The 11272-nt window shown below is 35.8% G+C and overlaps 2 protein-coding genes across 2 annotated transcripts; both read left to right on the top strand.

The window, feature by feature from the left end:
• The first annotated feature begins 405 nt into the window (after positions 1–405).
• On the top strand, positions 406–6428 carry LOC107824967 (NADH dehydrogenase [ubiquinone] 1 alpha subcomplex subunit 6-like). Its single transcript, XM_016651787.2, has 2 exons — positions 406–769; positions 6047–6428. The coding sequence occupies exons 1-2, from the start codon at positions 557–559 to the stop codon at positions 6230–6232; spliced, it is 399 nt and encodes a 132-aa protein (XP_016507273.1). The 5' UTR covers positions 406–556; the 3' UTR covers positions 6233–6428.
• A 1526-nt stretch (positions 6429–7954) lies between these two features.
• On the top strand, positions 7955–9091 carry LOC107824966 (F-box/kelch-repeat protein At3g23880-like). The gene has a single exon (XM_016651786.1). It carries the CDS (start codon positions 7955–7957, stop codon positions 9089–9091), a length of 1137 nt encoding a protein of 378 aa, XP_016507272.1.
• The last annotated feature ends 2181 nt before the right edge of the window (positions 9092–11272 follow it).

The raw sequence follows: 11272 nt of genomic DNA, 5'->3' as shown, positions 1-11272 counted from the left end.
TCTAGCATCAACTGCTTTAACAACTGCATAAAAATATATCACGTTTTTTAAAGTCCCATCAACAAATTTAATTGTTATTACCATTTTCACGGTAAACATTTTGAAAAATTATGTCCAAACAGATTTTTATCTTCAAATCAAACTTCACCCAAATCAAATTTTTTGAAACAAATTTGGGAATCTATGGCCAAATTCTAGTTTATTGATTTGGTATGAATTACAATGGAATAGAAGCAAAGTAACAAACTCTAAAATCCCTCCAAAAGATATTCACATTAAATAAAATACTATTTATAATAGAAAAGAAATACTACTATTTTACATAATAGAATAAATTTGCTACTTCACTACTCATACTTTTTGGGATTGAAATTATCGCCCTCAATCTCCCCATTTTGTGAGACTATTCAACCTCGTCTTTCATCTCCAGGTCAAAGCCTTTTAACCTCAGTAGTATCTGTATAGTCTTCCATTTGTATCCTTCTCAAAACTTGTCATTTCTCAGCAAAATTCCATTCCCCTCTCCACCAAAGGCAGAAAGAAAGGAAATCAAGAAATGGCCCATATGCTGAGGAATTTGAGGGTGCCACCAAACTCAGCCAGTTTGGAAGAAGCTCGCACTCGGACTTTTGAATTCTTCAGGATGTGTTGCAGATCGATCCCTCAAATCATGGAAATTTACAACTTGGACGACGTCGTTTCACCCTCCCAACTTCGTTCTGCCGCCGCCGCCCACGTTCGCAAGAACGCCAGTGTCACTGACCCTAGGGTACTTTCTTTTGATCCTTTATTAGGCTTCAATCCCAAATTAATTGGAGTCCTTGGTGTGTGTTTGCTAAGAAAATTTCATGTATTTTTGCGTTTGTGCTTTTCATTAGATATGAATTCCCAGAAGGAGATGCTAGTGCACATAATTTTGAAGATAGGAGTTTAGATGGAGAATCTAAACCGAGTTGGGAATCATAAGATTTTCAATTCTGAATTAACTGTAGTTCAACTCTAGAATTAAATTGCAAGGATCTCACATATAATTCTTCATGTTATGGCAAATATTTGGAAATGATCTAGATGATGAAACAGACACATAGGTAAATGCTGCAGAGTGAATTGATAGAACTGATGGCTTACAAATTATATAATATTGAGAAGACATCCAAGGGTAACCACAAAGCTTAATCATAGTTAAAGGAGTAATTGTTAAATATATATTATAATGGTAATAAACTTTAAGATCTACAACATAATCTCAGAAGAATCACATTGATGCACAACAGCAAAAAGGAATATGAAGTTTCTTGTAATTCTCAATTTCTCACGTAATTTTAAGTCTTTTGAAGGCCATTTAAGCAAGTTAGGTTGAAGTTTACTTGAGTAGAAGTGTTTTAGCTTTATCATAACCATCCGAATTTACCTTAGTTAGACACAAATTTCTGAAATATACTTTAATAAATTTAAGTAAAAGATAAAGATTTAAATCATAAATCTATTGATTTGAGGTGACTTTAAGAGCAAGACTATAGATCAATTACTATTTCAAACTGATAAACAGGTGAATCAAGTGAATCTTAATAGCTGTGCTAACTCATTTGAAATCTGGATTCTGGAGATTATTTCATTTAGATCTTATTATGTTTGAGACTTTTGACTCTTCATAACTACTAGCGTATTGTTTGGTGAATAGATTTGTTTAGATAGTTGATGAAGTCTAAATTGCTTCTTCTGGGAGATATTGCTTGTTGGATTAAATAAAATTGCAAAAGTATTTTTGGAGGATATGATGCTCTTCATACTGTTATGCTGTAACGTACTTCTTACAAAAACATTCACATTGTGCTTTGTTCCTTCTTCAAATTTGGCATACAGCCATTTGACATGGAAACTGCATTTTGCTTTAACAAACCCATGTCAAATGGTACGTACCGAAAAAAAGGAGAGAGATGGTGTAATGATACATCATATGGATCCTTCAGAATACAGCCAAATACTAGAAAGCTGCAACATTGAGTGCCTGTATGTCATATGGATCTTTTAGGATATACTATAAAGCTGCTAAAAATTGAATGTACTTGTGTGGGATGCATACTTGTACCTTGTAGGTAGACCTGGAAAATGAAGCCTTTTTTTTTTTAAATAGCAAAAAGAAAATTTTGTGGTCTAGGGAGTGGAGTACAAGATTGGGGGACCAGAAGTCCACACGGAGAATGAATATACACAGTTCAATGGAATATTAGAATCTTAAGATGGCAGACAAAGCTACTACAAGTCTAAAGTTTGTGAGGGATTCATACTCATACCTAAGTGCATGTAGAATAGACTTGGAAAATGTACATGCTGTTCTTCTTATAAATAACGAAAGAAAATTTTATTTTATGTAGTTGAGTCCAAAATTTGGAGCAGAATCCTCATGAAGAAGGAAATACAAAGTTTGTAGAAGATTAACGATTCTGGACAACATAAAATTTCTCGACTTTCATGTTTATGTTCTGTTTTGTTTTTTATTTGTCTTTTTGTTATCCTTTTAATATTATTATGTTGTCTTTTGCATAAGAGCTAAATTTAGATGAGATTAGAAGGATTGTGATGCCCAAATACAAACAATTCAAATGTTTAGGTCTTGATCTTCTAAGAGAATGGTATGATAGATGAAGTTGTATCATATAGAATCAGGGATTTTTGAAATGGAAAAGCGATATGAAAGTATTATGCGCTAGGAGGATGTCTACCAAATGGAAGGAAAGTTCTGTATCACGGTAGTAAGACCAACAATGTTCTATGGGGTTGAATAGTAGGCCTTTAAGGTCCAACAATTTCACAAGATGAGTATGGTCAACAATATTCGAAAAAATCGTCAACATTAAAAAAAAGGTGCAAGTGGCACACATAAGGGCAACCCGGTGCACGAAGCGATCACGCAAGGTCTGGGGAAGGACTGCACCTCAGGGGGTTTAGCTATATCCTGCGTATGTTCAAATGCACCCATTCATACGTGTGAAACCATGATTGTCGAAGATGGTAAAAGGAGTTGAGTAAGACCTTAAATCACATTGAAGGGATTTGTCTAATAATATATCAAGAATTTCTCCAAAATTCATGCAGGCTTAGCAAAAAATAGAATTAATTGGAAGTAAATGATCCATTGAGACGACGTCAACTAGTTGGACTTAAGGCTTAGTCTTGTGGTACGTGGCTAGATCTAGTGTTTGCAGGAGTCTTCTTAATTTTTCTATAGATTTGTGTCTCAGTAAAAAAATGTATAGAAGTTGTAGTATTAGAGAACCTCAAATTATTGAATGTGGCTTGTTTTCTTGTAAATGAGCTAGAATCTATTTAAGTTTTTTATGCTGATAAGGAGCTCAATTTTTTCTGCTCTTTCTGTCATCAGAACCGATAGTCGCTCTGCCCTTCCTGGGTAGGAGTAAGGCTGCGTACATCCTACCCTCCCCAAACACCACTTGTGGGAATACACTGGGTTGTTGTTGTTATTGTCTGTCATCAGAGCCGATAGTTCCATCATTTTTTCTCATTAGTTAATGATTTTTTACCAAAAAGAGTAATTTTAGTATAATTGGTTGTTGGTTATAGGATCTAAATAGAAATAACTCTCTCTCTCACGAGCAATGGTGACTTGAATTTTTTGTTTTTCTCTCTAGACAATTATTTAGGCAGTGTGGTCTCCAGCAAGAATATGAAAACATCATAAGAGGATAGGACTGTACTTTAGTGTATCATCATAGCAACTTGATGCGGCAAGAAGTACATCATTTAAATGGTCATATGTACCCTAATTATCTGGGCAATTCTCCAGAAATTATTTTTGAGACTTAATATTTATTGAATCGTGTGATAAGAGAATGTAGCGAAAATGAGGATGCTTAGATGCATGTGTGGGCATACTAGGAGAAACAACATCAAGAATAAAGATATACGGAGCAAGGTGGGAGTGGCTTCAGCGTGGACAAGATGCAGAAAGCGAGACTGAGATGGTTCGGGTATGTGAAGAGGAGGAGCACAAATGCCTCAGTGAAGAGAGTGCGAGAGGTTGGCGGTGATAGGTCTAAAAAGAGGTAGAGGTAGACCGAGGAAGAATTGGTGAGAGGTGATTAGACAGGACATGATACATCTTTAGCTCACCGAGAACATGACCCTAGATAAGAGAACATGGAGGTCGAGGATCAGGGCAGAAGGTTAGTAATACATCGAGCGATTAGGGTAGAAGATTAGTATGTAGTCTAGCGATTCCTCTCCTTTATTTGGGGAACTTGGTTCTAGTTTAGAGCATCTTAGCTGCTCCCTCTTCTCCTTCCCAATATTATTGTTATTATGCTATCTTTATCTTATTATTCAATTGTATGACTACTATGCTTCTTTTACTTTGGTTTATTGTACTATTTTTTGCCGTCATGACTTTTTTGTACTATAGTATTTTCATCGTAGCCTTTTTACTCGTGTACTTTCAAACCTGTTTCGAAAAATGCTTTTCTTGAGCCGAGGGTCTATTGGAAACAATATCTCTACCCCATAAAGGTAGAGGTAAGGTTTACGTACACCTTGCCCTTCTCCGACCCCACTTGTGGTATCATACTTGGTATGTTGCTGTTGTCGTTATCGTCGTTGTCGTTGTTGTTGTGTGATATAGAGATATGTTTTACTAAGATGCTTATGGCCTTCTTGTGCAATAAGTGGACTGAAGGTTGATTTTTCCTACTTCTCTGCCCGTGTAGGACGGGGATAATTTTTTTCTGGAGTTACGATGTTTCCTTGGGCTGTAGTCTTATATGCTAAATATGTACTACTGCTATTTCTTCCTTTCTCTTTTGACAACATTCTTTTGAGTTTTTAGGAGCAAATTTTTTCCTTTTTCCCTGTGTTACAAACTATTTTGAATTTATTTCCAAAAGTTTGCTTTTCCTGTGCTAAAAGGTTTCTTTGAGAATTGGGAGTCATTTGGACAAAAGAAGTTACCTAAACCATTTGAAATTTTTTAAGAATACTTTATTTGGTAAAAGATTTTCTCTAAATAATTTTTGTGTGAAGTGCCCACATGCACGTTTAGAACTGCAAAAGCTTTTTGCACATTAAAAAACGCACGGAACTTCAGAAGAAATACGACTATCCAAATTTATACTTTTGTTTCATGAACTTGTTTTCCTTTTTTTTTTCCAAAACACTTTTTCCATAAATTATTCAAATGCCTTATCATGTCTACAGTAATTAAGATATCAACACCCTGTATTAAATTATCTGGTGCTCCTGTATCAACATCATGCGAAATTTGCTCTTTATACTTGGCCTTCTCTGATTTATGAGGAGCTGCATCTTCTCATAATTGCATGTGCAATAAGAACCTTGCACAGACCTTCATTAGTAAGTGGGATCACTTTGGTGAAGCTCATGATTGCATTATCTGAACATGAATGTAAATTTTTGCAGCCATTGACTGCAAAAGCTTCTTGCACACTCAAAAACTCACGGAACTTTAGAAGAATAACAATCCCAGCCCCCCCCCCCCCCCCTTACCATGTCTACAATAAAAAAGAATCTAAGATATCAACGCCCTGTATTAAATTATCCGGTGCTCCTATATCAATATCATACAAAATTTGCACTCCTTATACTTGGCCTTCTCTGATAGGTGAGGAAGCTGCATTCATACATAGTTTCATATGCATTATGAACCTTTCACAGTCCATCATTACTAAGTGGGATGACTTTGATTAAGCTCCTGATTGCATTATCTGAACATGAATATGAAGTTTTGCAATCCTTGACCTCCCTTATAACAATGTCCTGCTCTTTAGCCCCAACCCTGAAGAAACAAAAATAAGGAAAGAAACCAGAGAGGATTCCAGGAATGGTTTACACTTCTGGCTCGTATATTAACATGGTTCTGGGAAGTTGGACCCTTGTGATATTCTTGTCAAGATACTGATTGCTATTCATCATACTTTCACGTGAATACACTCTTATCCATATTTAACATCTCGTTCGTACTAATATTAGCAAGGCAGTCTATCTATTTTCTTCTTAACTCATCTTTATCCCGCAGGTAATTGACATGCTGCTGTTCAAGGGCATGGAAGAGTTGAAGAACATCGTGGACCATTCAAAACAGAGGCATCATATTATTGGCCAATATGTCGTTGGTAACCAAGGTCTTGTGCAGGACCTTGCACCCAATGATCAGGGTCTCTCTAGTTTCCTGAAAAATTTCTACAGCAGCAACTACTCCTAGATCACCTTTCTATGTACCTTATTATGGGGCTTTTCTGGTGGGTAGGATTCACAATAATGATGAACATGTATTTGCATCCTACACTTGGATGCACATTTGTCTGTTTTCCCCCCCTTTTTAATTGGAGATGGATGCTCTGAGTCAAGAACCATCAATTGACAATTTTGTTTTGATTGGTAAAGGTACTTTCTACTAATATACAGCAAAGTGCTGCAAGTCTTTACTGGGGATAGCCACATTACATAATGTGTAATGAGCGCAAAGATTAATCATCGCTTCGGTGTCACCAATTGACAAATAAATACTTATCTGCAGTGGGTGTTTACACCAAACCAGTTAAGCTTACCATGGTTAAGTAATTTAATTTAGTGAAAACATGCATTGATTAACCATGATTAAGTGGTAGACTTTTATGTGCAAACAAATACTATGCTTATTTTGGTTTGGTGTATATACATAATTGTGTAATGAGCGCAAAAAAATAATCATGGCTCCGATGTCGCCAATTGACAAATAAATGTTTATCCGCACTCGGTGTTTACACCAAATCAATTAAACTTACCATGATTAAGTAATTTAATATAGTGAAAAAATGCATTGATTAACCATGATCAAGTGATAGACTTTTTTGTGTGAATAAATACTATGCTTCTATTGGTTTGGCGCAAGTTTTTACCAATTTTAGATTCCTTTTATAGGATTCTGCCGCTTTTGCTCTCCGTGTCATGCTGCATGTTTTTTTAAGGTATCTGCCTTCATAACCCATCACTTAACCGATTTTTCATTACTACACCAAAGGGTATAAAGTCTAACCGTTGCACTGAGGTGAGTGAAAATCATGTGATATTTGGGTTCAAATTTTTGTAAAGATAAAAATCGATTAGGTGATTTTTTTCTTTTTATTAAGGCTTGGAGGTATAGTTATTGGAAAGAAAAGAAGAAAAGAAGGGGCTTCATTACTGTTTCTCAAGGTTAGACCTCTTCAACACATTTCAGTTGCTTGACCTGGCTGATGATTTGGGAGTTTAGGCTATTAAGAAGGGCATATTATGCTATTTACATTTAATTTCATATGCTAAGACAAAAGTAATTTCATATTTAAAATTGAGCTAAAAAGTTGTTGTTTCGGTCCTTTTCTTTTGTACCGTATTTCTCTTTTCATATTTTAAGTTTCGCAAAAAGAAATTAATGATGTTGAAGAACGGATAAAGCAAATATTCACCCATATTTCTAGAGTTGGTTTTTATTATATACGCGTTGGACCTTAAAAAAAGAGAAAAGAAGAATTCAGATTCTTGAAATTTGCCAAGAAATCCACAAAAGCTCAAATATTTAAGTCATAAAGGTATTTTGAAAGAGGGTATTTATCTAGTCCAGGTATTACGTTGTTATTCTATAGAATTTTTAGAAAAGAAAATTGCAAATAACCAAATAAAAGAGTATATTAGAAAGGGTAAATTCATCATATTATAGTTTTTATATTATTATTAATAATAAATATGTTAAGAATTGTTACAACAAATCAAAATAAGGGAGGTAAGTGTAAATCACAAGAAATGTTAGTGTCGCGAAACCAAAAATGAGGGGATGTCTCTGAAATTAAACCTTATTTTTTTTTTTGTTAAATAAAAGGTTAAGTTGGTAATACTAACTTAACCCTAAGTAGGCAAATATATGGGGTAACACTAAAACCCTAAGCAGCAACAGTCTGATCGATATTCAATGAGTGACCGCTCAAGAATTCCCAGTTTGCCTGACGATATCGTCAACTCCATCCTCATAAAGCTACCTGTCACATCTCTTTTACGGTTCAAATGTATATGCAAATCATGGCGTTTCTCCATCAGTAACCCTAACTTCATCAAGTTGCATTTACATGAATCGTCTGCCAATATAAGTCGTCAAAAACTTTTCTTTGTTTCTTTTAGAAATATCTTCAGGTCAAATGCTAAATTCCAATTTCATGAAGCATTACTTGGTGTTGATTCCAAAGTTTTGTTGGTGAACCCGCCCTTCCCAGAATTCTGCCATAGTCTTTTTTCTGATTTTGAGGTGCATTCATGCAATGGTTTGGTACTTATGAAAACTGAGATCAATATGATCTTATGGAATCCTGCAATTCGAAAATACAAATTGTTACCCAAGCCTGATGATAAGTTGCTACCGTGGTATGACGACGCACTATTTGATTTTGCCTATGATTTAGTGGCTGATGATTACAAGGTAGTATGTGTAAAATTAAGAAAATATCAGCGTGACATGATTGCTGGAATATTCTCAATTAATAACCACTCTTGGAAAAGGATTGATAATATTCCTATTCCCCGTGGTTTTCAGTTGTTCTACCAAGATCTTGTTTCATTAAATGGTACAATTAACATTATGGCCGCTTCAAACATAGGAAATTACAAGCAAGATTCTGAATACTTGGTCATATCCTTATACTTAGCAAATGAAAAATTCGCTATAACGCCAGTTCCAGGTAAGCATAAGTATAAACTGAAATTACGTGCTTTTGCTAATCGTATTTGCATTTCCTGGATGGTCGGAGGGAAAATTTCAATTTGGGCATTAAAGGAAGATGGGAAAACTGGCTTGACATGGAATAACATCATGAACATTCCAACTTTGGGATCATTGATTGGAAAGCCCACGTGGGGTGACTTCATATTTCTCAAGGCGAACGGGAATATACTATACAAAATGGTTGATAATGATGGTTATTATTTGATCGAGTACAATGTGCGGAAAGATGAAGCCACAGAGTATTGCCTGGACGAACTTCCGATGAAAGGAATTCGCGGAGTTTCACTTTTGCACGTCGAAAGTTTAGTTTCCTCGGCAATTCTTTGGGACTAGTAACTTAAGTACAGTATATTTTGAATATGAAGTTGAAGTGACCTAATGACCTTTATTTATTTTGCCCAAGCCGTGTGATTGAGTGATGATCTTTTTCTGCTCTATGATGCTAAAATTATTTCTTAATCAATTATACATGAATTTAAATTGTGCACAATGCAGATCACTTATAACACAGCCTCTTTTCTTAAGATGGCTGTGAAAAGGCATGGCAAGATCTCAATCTTGTGGCTCACCTCTTCTTCTCGAGTGTCTTCTAACTTGTCGCCTTTGTGCAGCTTCTTAGTTATTTGGTTTGAATTGTTGTTTGTATATTGCTATTCTATATTCTATCTAACTCTATTTATAGCTGCTGCACCGCTCTACTTATTTACATAGGTGCTATAAATGTTTTAATATTTTTGTTGTGATTTTCATGAATGTTTCAGAATATTAGACTTTCATTTTTGGATTGTCACTTCAATGGTTTGTATAAGCCAATATTCTTTTTGGATTCTTTCTTGAGTGGTTGTGTGCATCAAGATTGTGAGCAACTTTATTTGCTTCCCTGAATAATAAAAGAATGCCAACATAGAATATATTTACCTGCACACGGAGGAAACCATTAGAAAACTAGTGCTAAATTAATATCAAAACGTAGCGTGGAGCTTCTGCTTTTTTATTCATAAAGTAGTAGAAGAGATTTTTTCACGCTTCAAGAGGTAACCCGTGAAATCCCGTATATGCTAGTTGTCTAGATTATAATAATCCAACACTAATTTCCAACTCCGAACAAGAGTAAAGCTCAATTTTGAGAGCTGTATTCTCCTTCTCTAGACAATCACCTGACAAGGATATAAGGAACAATGCATGCAAGATTCGCTAGAAAACTTGATCAGTTAAATTTCTATCCTTAACTTTGTGGTTGTAGTAGTTAGCCATCGCATAGTTGTGAGATGATATGATTGTGTTTACCGTAAAAATGGTAATTACAATTAAATTTGATTATGTTGTTCTAAAAATACGTGATCTATTTTTATACTAGTTGTTAGGCAATGGATGCTAAGTAAAAGATTAGAAAGCAAGATTATAGCTTAGAGACGATATGATAATCGAACTGAACAGTTGGAGATCGGGGCCTCGAGCTGTCGTTTATAAGGCCTCGGGGTCGAGTTGGGTGACCGACTTAGAGCGATCGAGAGAGGACTAACACTTTATGAGAGCTACGGTGATGGATCTTTATTATCAATGATAAGCAATAAATGAAGAACAATAAATAGAACACAATGAATATAAGCAATAGATGAAAGTAATGAGATCAAGAGAATGTGTTAGAAAGCAGAGAGAATATTTTTGTATATTTAATATTGAGTATCAGATGTCTATAGAATGACAAGGATCCCCTTTATATATGAGAGGGAATCCCAACATAGTACAAATGCATTAATTACAAAGATATGGGGCTGGTACAACCATTTAATGCCTTGATTCGTTTTTGGACTAGTCCACTAGACTTTGTCAGCTCTAATTTACGCGCCTTGGGAACTTCACATTGATCCACCGAGACCACTAATTTACATTGCCTCGAGGCCGATCGTTACTTACACTACCTCGAAGTCGATCATTGAGAACCCTCGAAGTCGATCACTGAAAACCCTCGAGATGCCTTGATGATCGTAAAATCGAACCGTCGATTTCTACCGTATACAGATAGTCCCCGTGTTTCCTAGAGCAAAGTGATAGGAAACGGTTTAGAACTCCTACTACTTAAGCATCATCTTCATGACATCAGCCTATCAGAGCATTAAATGCCATAACTCAAAAGCCGCGGAAGGGTCGCCGTCAACACGACTATCGAGAAGCCCACGAACCGCTATTGGTTCGTCCTTTCTGCTGCCTACATGGCTTCTATAAATACATCAATCATTTGATATTCATACCTTTACAACATCTTCAAGATTTCAGGGCCAAGGCCATCCTCTTTCACATTCCTCCTTCTTTCATTCTCGATTCCTTACTTACTTTCTCAGAAAGGCCTTTCCACCACCATGACTAGAACCTCTAAAATAGTGCCTCAAAAAGAGGATGCTGCCTCTTTGTCTCAAACATCCAAAAGCAAACCCAAAGTGATACCCACCGTTGAACAATGTACCCCTACCGAGTTCAACACGGTAAATGATTTTTCCGTCGATAGACCCTTGT

The sequence above is a fragment of the Nicotiana tabacum genome, chromosome 22 (assembly GCF_000715075.1).
Source record: "Nicotiana tabacum cultivar K326 chromosome 22, ASM71507v2, whole genome shotgun sequence".
Taxonomy (NCBI): Eukaryota; Viridiplantae; Streptophyta; class Magnoliopsida; order Solanales; family Solanaceae; genus Nicotiana; species Nicotiana tabacum.
This window is presented reverse-complemented; position numbering and strand designations above follow the sequence as displayed.